The sequence below is a fragment of the Daktulosphaira vitifoliae genome, unplaced genomic scaffold, assembly GCF_025091365.1.
Source record: "Daktulosphaira vitifoliae isolate Bord-2020 unplaced genomic scaffold, ASM2509136v1 Scaffold_1, whole genome shotgun sequence".
Classification (NCBI taxonomy): Eukaryota; Metazoa; Arthropoda; class Insecta; order Hemiptera; family Phylloxeridae; genus Daktulosphaira; species Daktulosphaira vitifoliae.
The window spans coordinates 58,261,785-58,276,808 of record NW_026099572.1 but is presented as its reverse complement, the minus strand read 5'-3'; the positions used below and the strand labels follow the sequence as shown (position 1 = coordinate 58,276,808).

The 15,024-nt window shown below is 28.5% G+C and overlaps 2 protein-coding genes and 1 pseudogene across 6 annotated transcripts in view; 2 read left to right on the top strand and 1 right to left on the bottom strand.

Moving 5' to 3' along the window:
• Positions 1-29: 29 nt before the first annotated feature.
• Positions 30-2,998, top strand: LOC126894694 (uncharacterized; annotated as a pseudogene).
• Positions 2,999-7,801: 4,803 nt separating this feature from the next.
• Positions 7,802-15,024, bottom strand: part of LOC126908034 (focal adhesion kinase 1) — a 16,586-nt gene continuing 9,363 nt past the window's right edge. For 2 of the 5 annotated variants that reach the window (XM_050689861.1, XM_050689870.1), the window contains exons 3-21: positions 14,348-14,513; positions 14,060-14,191; positions 13,866-13,997; positions 13,638-13,790; positions 13,353-13,541; positions 13,205-13,282; positions 12,919-13,141; positions 12,804-12,845; positions 12,397-12,498; positions 11,215-11,412; positions 10,933-11,149; positions 10,460-10,855; positions 10,298-10,377; positions 9,783-10,240; positions 9,114-9,251; positions 8,905-9,039; positions 8,752-8,851; positions 8,459-8,690; positions 7,802-8,386 (exon numbers count right to left, since the gene is read on the bottom strand). In XM_050689861.1, coding sequence (XP_050545818.1) covers positions 8,224-8,386; positions 8,459-8,690; positions 8,752-8,851; positions 8,905-9,039; positions 9,114-9,251; positions 9,783-10,240; positions 10,298-10,377; positions 10,460-10,855; positions 10,933-11,149; positions 11,215-11,412; positions 12,397-12,498; positions 12,804-12,845; positions 12,919-13,141; positions 13,205-13,282; positions 13,353-13,541; positions 13,638-13,790; positions 13,866-13,997; positions 14,060-14,191; positions 14,348-14,513 — 3,334 coding nt within the window. In that variant the 3' untranslated portion in view covers positions 7,802-8,223. The remainder of the gene's footprint in view (positions 8,387-8,458; positions 8,691-8,751; positions 8,852-8,904; positions 9,040-9,113; positions 9,252-9,782; positions 10,241-10,297; positions 10,378-10,459; positions 10,856-10,932; positions 11,150-11,214; positions 11,413-12,396; positions 12,499-12,803; positions 12,846-12,918; positions 13,142-13,204; positions 13,283-13,352; positions 13,542-13,637; positions 13,791-13,865; positions 13,998-14,059; positions 14,192-14,347; positions 14,514-15,024) is intronic. The other 3 variants (XM_050689889.1, XM_050689896.1, XM_050689880.1) reach the window with 3 other exon arrangements.
• LOC126908699 (uncharacterized) lies at positions 11,415-12,337 on the top strand. The gene is made up of 3 exons (XM_050691008.1): positions 11,415-11,504; positions 11,561-11,752; positions 11,841-12,337. The coding sequence occupies exons 1-3, from the start codon at positions 11,456-11,458 to the stop codon at positions 12,236-12,238; spliced, it is 639 nt and encodes a 212-aa protein (XP_050546965.1). The 5' UTR covers positions 11,415-11,455; the 3' UTR covers positions 12,239-12,337.

Here is a 15,024-nt window from a genome sequence, read left to right as displayed (position 1 = left end):
AAGTATTAATATTGTTTTAGTATTTTTCAATGGTATTTAAAAATAACAATAACTCAACACCAGTCCCAGAGCCCAACAGGTCATCTTTTCTGGTTGAATTATCTGGGCTATGTCAGGGACGATAAATGTTTTTTTCTAAAAATATTATTTAAGAAACAGCGTAAATAAAAATATAGTGAACATATTGAAATAAGTAAAATTTTAGTCTACTCTCTTGTACAAAATTGATATATAATATAAAATTACGAGTTCAAACTTCTGCTAGAATACGGATTAATAAATTAATTAATTTACTGGAATATAAAAAAATAAAATGTATTTGATGAAGATTAAAATCTCAAGATAATTTTAACTCATATTGGTAGTTATTTTTTATAGGCCGAGATATTATTCATCGTAGGCTTGGTTGATAAAATTCGCTTCTGACAGATTTTAAATAATTTATTATGTAATCTTATTTGACTACTGATTTCCAAACAAGATAACATTATGACAAAAATTATTCTGTGGCACAACATTTTAGTTTGTGCAGTATACTATGTGTTATACAACATTTTTTACTGGTGTACTTTCGATTTGATGAATATAATCCAATAAATTGTTATTTTTATAATAGTGTGATTAATTTCAAAATATAATGGAAAATATGATTTGTTTTGTATTGTATACATCCACTGGTACCTAATTTTATGGGAAACTGTCATTAATTTAAGTAATATAAGAATAAAAGTTTTTAAGAAACATAACTAATTTTTAAAAATTAAGAAAGCTTCATTTAACCAAATTTATGTGACTGTATTAGGTGAGTAATAATAATGAAACTTTTTTTTTTAAGTAGCTTTAATTTTTTGTTGATTATAATTTTATTATTGGTAAATATCTCGCGCTAGAAATAGCGAGAGATCTGATAAAAATATATTTTCGAAACTTGTATTATTTATATTATAATTTTATAAAAAATGAACTTTATTAGCTTACCAATTTATTTTGTAGACCTTTTTTTGCATTGTGGACATTTCAAAATAGTCGTTTTAAAAATAAACATTTTTTTATTTTTGTGATAAATAATAAAAAATATGTATTATAGTTATAGTTTAACAAGGCAATAATTAAAAAAAAAAAATTCAACAAAATGATAGCTCTATTAAAAGTTATAAGCGTTTTCAATTAGTTTTAATTGATTCTGTATACTATTGTTATTGTTATAACAGAGTCTATTTATTAATATTTTCGTATTATATATATTNTTGTTATTGTTATAACAGAGTCTATTTATTAATATTTTCGTATTATACATATTATAGAAAATTTAATGAAATCTAACGAAATTCTTAACTATACAGTTTGATTCTTTTAACACTGGCTATTGAATTTTTCTTAAAATATCAAGTTTTTTGAACATTTATTTTTTGGTTTTGATTAGTTACATATGTAATTCTATTTATCTCTTATAAAATAATTATAGGTCCATCCCATATATCTTATAAGAGTGTCAACTTTATTTTTTTAAGTAGCAACATACATCTTAAACTAGCTTATAAAATAGAAAATGTTCTAATTAAGAATATGACTAGTCTATAACAAGTTTTGAATCAGTATTTCGGAAGTTATTCTTATTTTCATACATAAACTGGAAGAAGAATACGACCGGAAAATGACTAATGAAAAAAATAGCATCACCTCCAGACATTACTTTAAATTGTTAATAACTTCTGAAATACTTCCAAAAGTTGTTATCGGTTAGTCATATTTTTAATTAGAACATTTTCTATTTTATAAGCTAGTTTAATGTGTACCTAAAAATTATTTTATAAATGATAAATGAAAATACATGTGTAACTTACAAAAACAAAAAAAAGTTTAAGAAAACTTAATATTTTAAGAGAAATTTAGTAGCTAGTGTTAAAAGAATCACCTGAATACTAAATAATTTCGTTAGGTTAAATTTAATTTACTAGGAAATGTGTAATACAAAAATATTAAAAAATAAATTGTGTTATAACAACTCAACCCTTATGAAAACATAAAAGCTTAGAAGTTATATTAAATTATTTAAAATGTACATAGTGCTCATTAGTTGAAGTTTTGTTAAGTAAAAAAAAAAATTATATCCATCCACTAAAAATATTTTTGAGACAGCTTTGACATTGCTCTTCTGCTAATATCATTTAATAGCACGAATACTGCCATTACGATATTGTTTTTACCTCGCTATCGATATTTATTGCGGGATGTTAGTTATGATGGCCCATTGCTACCTCAGAACATTTGATCGAACATAAAAGTAATATTAATATCATTGTACCTGAGCTATCATGAGTCATTTCAATTATGGATCTTGGTAATGTGTTAAGTCCTATACCAGCCTGTTATTTAATGAACTATTATGGGCGCAAGTTAACAATTGCGAGCCTTGGACAGTTGTGTATTGTGTCGTGGATACTTTCAATTTTTATTCACAACATTTGGTCATTGTCATTTGCTAGATTTTTGGTAGGTGTTGGTGAAGCAGTTTCTTTTACAGTTGTACTCATTTTATTAGGCGAAATATCCGATGTAAAAATCCGAGAAACTCTTAGTTCAGTTTTTGCTATACAATTGTCGAGCGGCTTATAGTCTGAAATTATATCAGGATCTCAAGTATCTTACAGGACTCTGTACATTATGTCCACTTTGTGATTTTTTTTTACATTTATTTGGGTGGCGGAGTCGTCGTATTATTTTTTAAAAAAAGGTCGTCGTATAAAAGCTATTGAAAGTCTTCGATGGTATAGAGGCGGTTGTAATATTGCAACCGATGGAAAAAAACGTACAGGATGACATGCAGAACGGAGGGACGTTCCGAGAACTCTTCGTGAATCCCAGGAACGTTAAGTCTCTGACTATCATAATAACGGCATGTATAGCTCAGCGAGCTGGTGGTTTAAGCAGCCTTTTGGCATATTTAATACTAATCCTTCCAGATCCTGCTTCATTTGTTTTAAGAGAGTTTAAGTAAATCTAATGAAAAACAAAAAAAAAAAAAATTGATAAATTTGAATTTAATTTAAAGGTTTCAAATGAACATATATTGAAATTAAGATTTATATGTTGAAAATATATTTTTACATTTTTATTGATTTAAGCTATTCATTAGTTTTAATTAATTTTATTTAATAATTAATGATTATTTTATAATAATAAATGCAACCTATTGATAGTATCACTATAAGCTATGTTGAAGGATGTAACAGACAATTTCTAGATTCCTATGTCACTTATTTAATTATATAATATTTTTTTAATTTATTGAATTATAGAAACACTTATAAAATTAATAAATGTAAAGCGTTATATTAAATTACTAGTTTATTTAATTATAATGTTTTTGTAATAAAACAATTTTACAAGAAACTGAGACAGATTTAGTTTTATAATAATGTGTATTTTTTGTCTGTTCATATGAATACTCTGCTTTTACTAGATTATTATTGTCTTAATAATGACAAAAACTCACTATAATAAATATAGTGAGTTTATTAGATACAATTATTATATATAACTAAATCGATTGTTCTTAATTTTGAAATAAATTCAATGCCTGTCTATAAACAAAATTAACGAGAAATTAAATTAAAAATTGTTTTGGCACAAGTAGATTTTTGTAGTATAGGAAATATTTTATTATTAGAATCAAGTGGGGTAAATGTAAATAAATTACGTAATTGTAAATTTATTTTTAAAAGGGGATATATTTATTTTTTATTTACATTTAAAATTGTAGCTATACATGAGGATTGGAATTGTTTTATCCGAAGTCATTACGTACTGAATATTCTAAGAGGAATTATGAATTTACATTTACTTGATTTATTTACATATTCCTTTACTTACACCGTTTTATTGAAGCTTGAAACAAATAAAAAATTATATTGTAACATCTGAGTAGTACAGTTAAGAAAAATATTGTATGTATTTATTATATTTAAGTATAAATTTGATAGTCTATTCGAATAATTTTTTAACTATTTGATAATTACTGCTAAAAATAAACTATACGGTTGTATAAAAATAATTCGAATAGTTATTTGATAGTTTAAAATATTCGAAAATGATCATCACTGGTTTTTTTATTATTGTACTGTATAACACATTTAAAATAATATATAATTTTAAATAAGTCAGTGAATGTTTGAATCGTATTTCAAATTAAATGTTTTTGGAACATAATTTGATATAATATATATTTACAAGTATTCTTTTAAAATATGTATATATATTCATACAAAAATAAAATGTGTATAATAGGACATTTCAAAAATATATTATGATTAATTATTTACTACACACTTAGTTTGAAGTTAGCAAATTTTATAAAATAAAATTATAACTCATAAAATATCGAAAAAAATAATGTACTGAATCACATAATATATATAAATATATATTTTAATGTTTTTACCAAAAAATTTAAATAAAAGTTCATTATTTTTAACCATTGTATACAATTTTTTTTAGATGTATTAAAAAGAGATCTTTTTCTATGAATACTTGGATGATGAATACAATTACAGAGTTATCAATAATAAACTACTAGTACCAAGTGAAAAAAGAAATATGTTACCTTAGTACTAGACTTATATGATTAGTTTGTGTTTGATTTTATAGCGAGCAAATAATAGTTTCCTTGAATTCTTCTAAAATTTTAATGTTTAAATCTTATAAAAAATGATAAAAAAGTTTAACTTGAATATGCCGATTGGAACCGAATGGAACCCATCAATGACTGATGAAATATACAATAAGTTTTATTAAGACACGGACACTTATGTTGAACATAAAAACCAGATATCAGTTTCTATTAAACAAAAAGCTAACAAAAATAATTTTAAAATAAAAGAATCTGATGAATCTTTATCAAATTTTACTGGCATGACGACAAAATGTGTACATATTACACAAAACGATGAGCCGAAATGAGAGAACAGACATTTATTGAGGTATTCAGTTCACTAGACCATTATTTTAAAAATTGGCAGTCTGATTTAAAAGAGTTGATTGAATACGAAAGAATAATTGCCGATGCTAAAATTTGATAGGCTAAATTATAATTGTTAGCTGAATGTGAAGTATCTCAGATGGGTAATTTGATGACAGAAAATATGATAGCTTTAAAGGCTTATGAAAGGAAATCAGAACGTACATTCGATTTAAGTCATCGTGAAACTATGGGAAAGCCACAGTCCTATGTGAATATTCCCTTGGTTAAATTAAGTTCATCACATTTGTCATACAACGGTCTGGTGTTTGACCATACTGTTGGTGTTTTGAAGATGATCAAAAAAATGAAGAAAATGACTTTAACGAACTCGAAAAAAATCACTGATAAAGATTATTTTGCCAAAAGAAAATATAACAACTCAAATGTTTTTTTGAGTAATAAAAATATTTTTTTCGTTTTTAAATGTATTAAGCATTTTTTTCTTAACAGTTAAATTACAAAGAATTAGAAGTATTTTTCAGACCTAAGGTTTTTTGAATAACTTTTAACACAAAATCTAAGAGTTCATTTTTCGTTCAATTGCCTATATGAACTTAACACTTTTTCATGATAGGGATATTTTCCATAGGGAAGTCCATCTCAAGGTACCGCCTCAGGACACATATAGGTCTTAATCTTACCCAGCTCCTAAGGTATGCTCTTAAAATTACTGCTTAGCAAAGACTACTTTTGGCTGCCTAAATTCGCTACTGTATGATTTTATAATGAGAAGTTTTTGTAAAATAATTATGGAGTATATGAATAAAGTTTGATGTCGTAATATTTTTATTGATTCTGAATGTAGTTTTATTGACAATTCAAAATCTGACTTCAGATTTTTCATATCAACTCTGATTTCTGATATGATTACTAATTTCTGAAAAGTTTGAAAGTATGTAATAGAATAACAAATAAATAAAATGTGTATCATACTAATAAATTAAAGTGTTATCAGTTATGACAATAGTTATATAATAAAAATTGGTTATTTAGTTTTTGGTAAGTATTGGTAAATCTAATATTTTTTTAAATTAAAATTATATTACAAATATTAATTTAAAACTAAGAGTATTAAAAATATTTAACTCAAAAGACTAAACAATATTACTAAATAATATGTGTGTATGTGTTTAGCGTTGATAATGGCAACATTGTTCCCGAAAAACACATCTGGGATTTTTTAATAATTTTTTGTAGCTTTTTAAGTTACAAATTTTTTAGTTTTAAATTCATGTTTTTAATATAATTTTAATTTTAGACGTTTAGTAGTTAATTATTATTACTAATAAAATTGTTTAAATACTTACTCGAAATAAAAAAATTACAACATACAGAATTGTTGGGCATATATTGTGGTGCCGATATTTAAAGACATAGGAGATAAATTATAGAGACATAAAGCTTGTTGAGACAGTATTAATATTTGGGAAAAAATAATAGACAAAATAGTATGAGGAAAACATTAGTAACAAAGAACCAATTTAGTTTTTTACCTGGAAAGTTAATGATGGAGCCAGTTTATTATGTAAATCAACTAATAGAAAAGTATAGGGAAAAGAATACAAAGCTGTGTATGGTATTTATAAATTTAGAAAAAGCGTATGATAGAGTACCAAGAGAAGTTTTAAAGTTGCTATTAATAAGAAAAGGAGTACTGAAACGGTGCATTAATATAATAGAGGATATGTACGATCATACTTGTATCAGGGTAAAAAGTGTAACAGAAGATTTTTGGGTAAAAGTAGAAGTACACCAAGGTTCTGCTTTAAACTCTAACTTCTTTTCTACAGTGATGGATGTGTAGAGAGACCAGAGAAGATAGGATAAGAAACGAACATATAAGAGGAAATATAGGTATAGATGAGAATCGTGGATAAGATGACAGAAAATAGACTTAGATGATTTGGTTATTTTATGAGGAGAGAGGAAGCAGAAATTGTAAGAACAGTTATGGAAATGAATGTTGATGGATGGAGAAGACCAAAAAGAGATGGAGAGATGTTACTGAATACGATATGAGGCTGATGTGGTAAATCGTGTCAAGTGGAATTTAGGTTTAGGATGACACCAAGAAGTTGGGTTTAAGGCAAGGAGAAAGAAGAAAAAGAATAATTTGTTTTAATGAATTTTATTTATGTGAATGTATAAAAAAAATATATATAAAAACAAAACAATATAATACTTATATTAGCACTCAACACTAATATTATTTTTGAGCATTTAAAAATATAAAAATCACAAATTATATTAATATTACACGTTACAATACTAAATGATACTAAAAATATCATATAAAATGACTGTTAGAACCTAAAATACATAATTTTTGCACCATTCTTTGAAAAAAAAAAATTATCATTAAATAAATAGAGTAATTTTTTTTTTTATAAAACACATTTTCCATTAAATTTGTTAACATTTTAAATCTCTGATAATGTTATATATTGTATTAAATTGTATTTCAATAATTTAGTATCAATTAATAATTATGAAAGAGTAATCAATATACTACATGTATTAATATATAAAACAATTAGATAATTGTCTCTAATTAAAATAAGAAATTACAAATATTTTAAGTATAGGTTTCAAGAATTAGTTTAATTTTATTTTTATAAACTATGATTTAATGAAATATTTTAATTTAAGCATGCAAATTGTTCTATATTTTCATTATTCTTTGAAATATTAAGTGTTCTTTACGACTTAGTTAAAATATGAATAATATAAAAACAATTTTATTATACTATAGGTAAATAGACTTTGATAAATGCATAATTGTAATTTTTTTTATATTAAAATCAGTATAAATAATTATTAATGGAATAAATCAGTAGTTACTCTTTTATAAATTATTTACTAAATTTTCAATCTTATTTATTTAGGCAGTTATATATTATAAACTATGTAGATAACAATAATAAAATAATTATTCCAATGTACAAATATGACTAGTAAAACTTGGGTACAATATTTTCACATGTTCACCCAAAATAAAAAGTTACATGGTATTATGATGATTTTTGACTTAATATAAAAAATTGAGAGTATAAATTAAAATATATTCTGTTAATACAATATTTACAGCTTTAGTAAAATTAGATCAATTAAATTAAAATAAAAAGCAGTCAATAAAATTATGTAAAACAATTAAAACAATGTAATTATCAATGAAAAAAAGTAGGAATGCATATTAGGCATAACTATGATGCCACTACACTAGGCACTTGCTCTTTTGCAGATACCGATAATTGTTGACCACTCATTAAAGCCTCTATTTCTGGATATTGAATACGAACAGAATCAACAACATCCAATAGATTTTTGGCATCCATTGCAAGTACATGACCCGAAGATAACATTTCCCTTAAAAAAAAAAAATAAAATAATTATAGAAATAATAAAAAAATTAATGTAATTGTAATAATTAATGCTTACTTGTTGTATATATGATCTACAGCTGTATGACAATAATTTTGTGCAAGTTTCATTGCATTGACTAGGTCTGCCATATCCTTACTGAGTACTTTATGAGCCATTTCTACTTGTTTATGAGCACTTTTTGGGAAAAATGGCACTAAGTTATCAACACTTGTTAATAAAGCTCGAAGTTGAAGACCAACTTCTTTTACTAGTTCTAAGTATTTATCGACCTTATTTTTCTGAACTCCTAAAAATAAAATGGTAATCAATAATTTTAATGATTTAAATTTTTTATAATAAACGTCTACCTTGAGATAAGGTCATAACTGCTTTTACTACTAGTGTGGTGCATTCATACACTTTATCATTACTTCGATCTAAATCTGCTGTTGGTGTAGGTTCGAGTTTCTAAAAAAGAAACCAGTTAAAATTTTATATAATCAAATATTACTACATTTTACCTTAATCACAATAGATCTTTCATCTGTAGTTCTTGTCTTGGTACTGCGATCAAGAGAGGAAGGAGATGTTAGTGATGAACGACCATCAATAGATTCATTATCTGATTGACTAGCAACAAGGGATAATCGCTTTTTCTGTAAAGGTATTATAATTTTTAATTATAGTTACAATACACTAAAGGTGCAAATATAAATTAAGTATAGCATACAAGATTAGTTTCTTCTTCAGCTAACCAAATGCTATCTTTTTCTGATTCAATCTGTTGTTGTTTTAGTCTACGCTCTAATTGTTCAACTTCTGACAAATTGTCATTTTCATGAATTCCATTTCCAAAATAATTAGCATCCTACATTTTTTAATAATATTTGATTTAAAAAAAAATTATTTGACATCAATATTTAAAGTTATCAGGCATTAAAGTATAATAAAAAATAGAATTAAGTTATTAAAAATTTTAAAAGAAATAAAATTGAATATTTTCTTAAAACGAAATATACTTTATTTTTATCATGTAATTATTATTATTCTAAAAGATCATGTTTATGCTTTGATTATGGTTTTGTATCTTTCAGAAACTACTGAATAAATCTAGTAATACAGTAAATCTAGTGGACTTTTGAAATTTGAAAATATACTTGAATTATAATTTTAATATAATTTTTTTAAAAATAAAATATTGTAACATATTGAAATTTTGCTTTTATTTTTTTTTTTGTAAAAAGTTTTTTTGAATAAGAAAGTTTAAGCGATAGTAAAAGCAACAAAAAATACAATAATTTAAATTATAAAACAAATAAGCGTGTTAGCATAAAAATATGGTGATTGATAAATGAAAAGCAATTATGAAATGCACAACGAAAGCTCAAGCAAGGTGAACCTCATTTGTTCCGCCACCAGCTGCACAAGTATTCAGATTTCCATCTGAACAACGTCTTTTATTTGCATTTTGTAATGTTAGTGAAGCTGCGCCTGGCATGAAATTCCTAGGTAATGTCTTATTAGTAGATGTTTGATTAGGAGCAGCAGCAGAACCACCATCAATTGACATGAGTCCCACAGAATCCATGCTTAATATACTGTTTCCAGCTGAAATAGTTTTGTCATCATCTAAATCAGGAAGAAAATCTACCGTCATTGTGTTGAATCCAGTAGCTGGCGTTGTATAAACTGATGGATTGACACCACGCAATTCATTTTCTTTTAAAAGGTGAGCTAACACTTCAGCATTTTGTGCAACAATATAAGTAGAAACTGGTAAGTCTGATTTGTTGTCAATACTAGGTTGTCGTGAAGGTTTAGGAGGTGCAGAAGGATCATCTAGAGATCCACTTGAACCTAAATGACATAAATTAATAAAAACAATAATTTTTAAAAATTTATTATTTTATTTACCCCAAGATAGAGTGTGTACTCTACGATTTTCTCTTTTAAGAGTTTCTTTTTGTTGATGTTTTTCTTCAATTAATATCTCACTATAATAAAATTTAACAGTTTTAAATGATTTTTAATAATTCTTAATTTGTTATTAAAAAAAAAAAAAAGTGTAAAACTTACTTTAAAACTTCTTTTATATCTTTAAAAGTAGGCCTTTTGCTTGGCTCAAATGACCAACATTGAGACATGAGGCTATACAATCTCGGAGGACAGCGTTGTGGCAAGGCTAGTCTTTCTCCATTTTCTATTTTACCAATAACATCATTGTTTTTGATTCCTTGAAATGGTTTCACACCCATCATAAGTATTTCCCACATACATACACCAAACATCCAAACATCACTAGCTGTAGTAAAGCGCCTGAAATTAATAGATTCTGGTGACATCCATTTGATAGGTAGTTTTCCTTTGGAAGCCTTGTAATAGCTTTGATCTTGAACCCAACGAGACAATCCAAAATCAGCCAACTTAACGCAGTTATGAGAAGAAACTAATACATTTCTAGCAGCAATATCTCTAAGGAATGGAAAAGATAATAATAATAATAATATATAAATATATATACAAACTGGTACTATAAGGCTATAAGTTACCTGTGAACAAATTTTTTAGATTCGAGATATGATAGCGCAGTAGACAGTTGATATGAATATTGAATGAGAGTGGCCAAGTCTAATCGTGATTGGTTGTTTTGTAGGTAAGCCCGAAGTTCGCCAAGTTTAGCAAGTTCCATGACAATCCATACAGGAGGTGAACAACATACGCCTATCAAACGTATGATGTGTGGATGATCAAATTGTTTCATAATGTCTGGAATCATATATAAATATAAAATAATTGAACAAAATTAAAACAGTGAAATAATTTGTGCATACAAGCTTCTTCCAAAAATTTATCAGTAGTTGCTACATCGGCATCAGACTTGCAAGTTTTAATGGCCACTGCAATTGCATTCGTAGGACTATTTTTCGTTGTTCGCATATGACAAACACCTTTGTGAACATCACCAAACTGACCTTCACCAATGATTTCACATAATTCAATTTGATCGCGAAACAGTTCATAATTACAATCTAAAAAAAAAAAAAGTACTGGCTAAATAAATTTAAATATAACATGAGTAAATTTACAAATGATACACATAATAAACAGAATCTGTTTAATCGTACGTCTTATTTAATATCATAATTTTAATTAAAACTAATAGAATGAATATTTTAGACATGTTGACATTTGAAAGCATGGAATCATTGGTTAGAAATACAATAGGCTTGTTGGTTAATGGCACAATCAATCTTTATCAGACAAGCAGCAACAATCGGATAAACTACGAGAAAGATGAACCGCTTAATGATATCTCAGAGGATGCGTCGCAAATTCTCATAGACTCGTTTAAAGAATCATCATATCACAGTAAGTGCTAACTATTTTCTATATAATTGTTGTAAAATTAAAATTGTAAAAAAAAAAGTAAAATATAAAAAACTTTTTCACTGTTTAGAGGATACACATTTAGACAGCGAAAAAAAGACGGACAATAAGGAAACTACTAACAAGGGTTGTTGTATTACGATGGAGGCAATTACAAGAATATGCTTGTTGTCGACCATGTTAAAAAAAAGACGTTACTCTCACGGATTGAAATACCTGCTCGTGTCGGAATATTGTTTTGAAAACGGCCATAATGAAATCGGCTTGAAATATATCGCCAAATTTCTCATGGAAACCAAAAATTTTGATGAGGCAGTGTCGTTAGTTAGAAAATTGGAAAAGGAAAACATCGATAAGACAATTGAGAATTTAAACAACTCGCCTGCGACTGATGAACTCGTATCAACATTTTTTAAACACGTTTCCATGCTAAACAAAAAAGCCAATAACAAAATAGTCTTAGAGTAGAAAAAATTCAAATTATCATCTACTAAGTAATGAAATGATGTAACGGTTTTCAACATGTGACAAAAGTTAAAAAATTTTTATCGAATGAAATATTATTATTAGCGAACTGACCGTTTTTAATTAAAAATTAAATAGTTATTATAAATAAATTATCATACTTGCTAGAGTCGAATAGTCTCCTTCTTCTTCCAGTGGACCATCATCGGGGTAATCTTCGGAAAACTTCGAGTGACCATCTTTCACTTTAGTTTTTCCTAATTCTACACATTAAAAAACATCAATCAAAATTTGTCTGTCATATTTTGAAGTCATTAGAGCTAGTCGTTTATAACATGTCGTTAGAACTCATGCATTAAACAACTTGAATTATTCAAATTAATTCTCATTTTGTTTAATAATTCATAAACGTACACTTGTTTTGGTAATAAATTACAATTAGTTAAAATTAATATACAAAATCCGATATTGTTTTAGTGTGGTATTACATAGTTTAGCTGTTATTAATACATGTGGGGTTTTTTAATAATGTTTACAATTAGGCCTTCATTTTGCAGATAACACAAACCTTTGGAGCCGCAAGGGCACGGGAAACGATTCCAAATAGCAGCTTGTAAATTAAACGCATGATAAAACATAGTGAACATTTAAAAATAAAATTCGTTTACTTTTTTATCACTTACCTTTTTTATTCCATAACGGAACGCTAGACTTTCTGACCAACTGACAGTAGCCGTCGATAAGGTTTGCCAGACTGTACATATATTCTAACGTCGAACAACTTAGCACAAGTGGATCAGTGGAATTGGCAACTCTCAACTGCACTAGGGCTTTTTGGTGGGTTTCACATTCGGACACTAAGGTCTGTATGTTTTCGATGTTGGCAAAATCTGCCATTTTGGTGGGCTAAATATAAAATAACAGTAAACAATATAAATATACTTGACATCAACAACCTGTGACACTTACCGTCGTTCCCTGGCTATTGACGTACGAAATGCCGTGTCGCGGTCCTATGACTAAGTCCACCGGTATGGTCCAACCAGACTGTAGAACAAATTCATTAAAAACATACTAATTTTAATTGAAAAAAAAAACACAAATAAAAAGAACACACCCCAATGGAACATTTAAATATTTCCTGGTCGTACTTGTAAAACGACCAAACCAGACTGAGGAACTGTATCACGCAATCCTTTTCTGGAACCTGTGAAATTTTTTTGTACTGATGTTGGATCATCTTTCGGAGGTTCTTTGGTTTGATCGACTCGAGTATGTAGTACGGTAGAAACTTGTTGAGCCCAATCTAAAATGAGTTGAATATTAGAAAAATGAACACAATTTGTTCGTGTAGAGGAAATAACGTCCGATTAGTGTCTGCGCCGATTCCGAATTCGCATACCTCACGCTCCAAGTACTCCAAGTTGGATTTTTTTTCCAGAGACATTTGCGGCACTTCTCTGAAGAAACACCTAATCTGCAGACAACATAATTGTACGGCTAATTCGGCGTCGATTCGAGGCAGTTCGCTATTCCTCAAGTAGTCGTATCGCACCTAAAGGAGAGTCAAGAATTGTTTTGTAGTTAACAAATTGCCACGTGAAACTCAAACATCAAAAGGCGTCCTCACTTGGTCGTAGTAAAAGAAGTATGTGAACCGATCTCGTTCGTACAAGTCTTCCAGATCGTCGGGCGAGTACCGAACGCGCAATTCGAACCTCCACTCCGAAATTGGGTACTGTTCGTCGTACTTGTTGAAAATCTAAACACAACGAAATATGCGTAAAGACAATAAATGAAATCGAGACGAAAAACCCATCGTACCTCGGCCATCGTGCTGTCTTGGTGTAGCCAGTGGACGTCACCAGACAGCGGATGGTACAGCCGCAGACCGTATACGCCCAGATACTGCAGACAACCGCTGGCCAGCCGGCCGGTAACCAGTGACACGATCCCCTGAAAACCATATCAATAATCAGTGTAGTTTGAAAAACCGTTTGCAGTCGTGTGTTGCTATCAAATGGGAGCGAAATCCAACGATAGTAAACAGCGACGTTTTTTTATCGAATATTCAGCGAACGAAATAAAACCGGTGAAAACGGCATACGATACCTTGACATTGATGTTGTCGATAAACTTTACAATATTGAAACCATTATTGGGCAGGTGGACTTTGATCGACCCGGTTTTGGCCGAAGCAGGTGCGCCGCCGTCGCCACTGTCGTTTTCCGCCATATCCGTTTGTTTGGACAGCTCGATTCCCGAGGTCCTGTCATGGCTGCAAAATAAAAGAGCGTTCATTGCACGAAATTCGCAAACGTCCGGTCACCGCCGTTAACGGCACGCGTAATAGAAAACGGTTACTGAAAAGTCGAGAAATAATAAGTTGTTATAATATCGTCACGGGTCGCACGCATTTAGGTGGGAAACGAGATGCGATAATGGCATGTCATCGTGACGACAAGAGAATTATTCGTCGAGACAGACACCCATAATAATAATTTCAGTGGCCACATAGACGGTCGCAGGTAAAAAACGACACGTGTTGCGATTGGAAATAATCGACTCTGACCGGTTAATTAACACTCTTAATGACCTATACGGGTACCGCCTAATGGGCGCGTTAGTGCGTTTTCGCCAAACAAACGCTCGCACCAATATCAATAAAAACCCAATAGGACTAATAACTTAAAAACCGGCCTGCTGTAGTTCATAGGTCAGTGCATTGATTATGCATATAATGTTCATGTGCTGACACACATAAATACAGCACAGAAAAAATAAATCAC

Excerpts from the sequence above, each read along its gene's own strand:
- LOC126908699 (XM_050691008.1), top strand. The coding sequence starts at position 11,456 with ATGAGTAAATTTACAAATGATACACATAATAAACAGAATCTGTTTAAT. Across the intron at positions 11,505-11,560 it reads TAAACAGAATCTGTTTAATC|ACATGTTGACATTTGAAAGC; the intron begins GTACGTCTTATT and ends TGAATATTTTAG. Across the intron at positions 11,753-11,840 it reads TAAAGAATCATCATATCACA|AGGATACACATTTAGACAGC; the intron begins GTAAGTGCTAAC and ends TTCACTGTTTAG.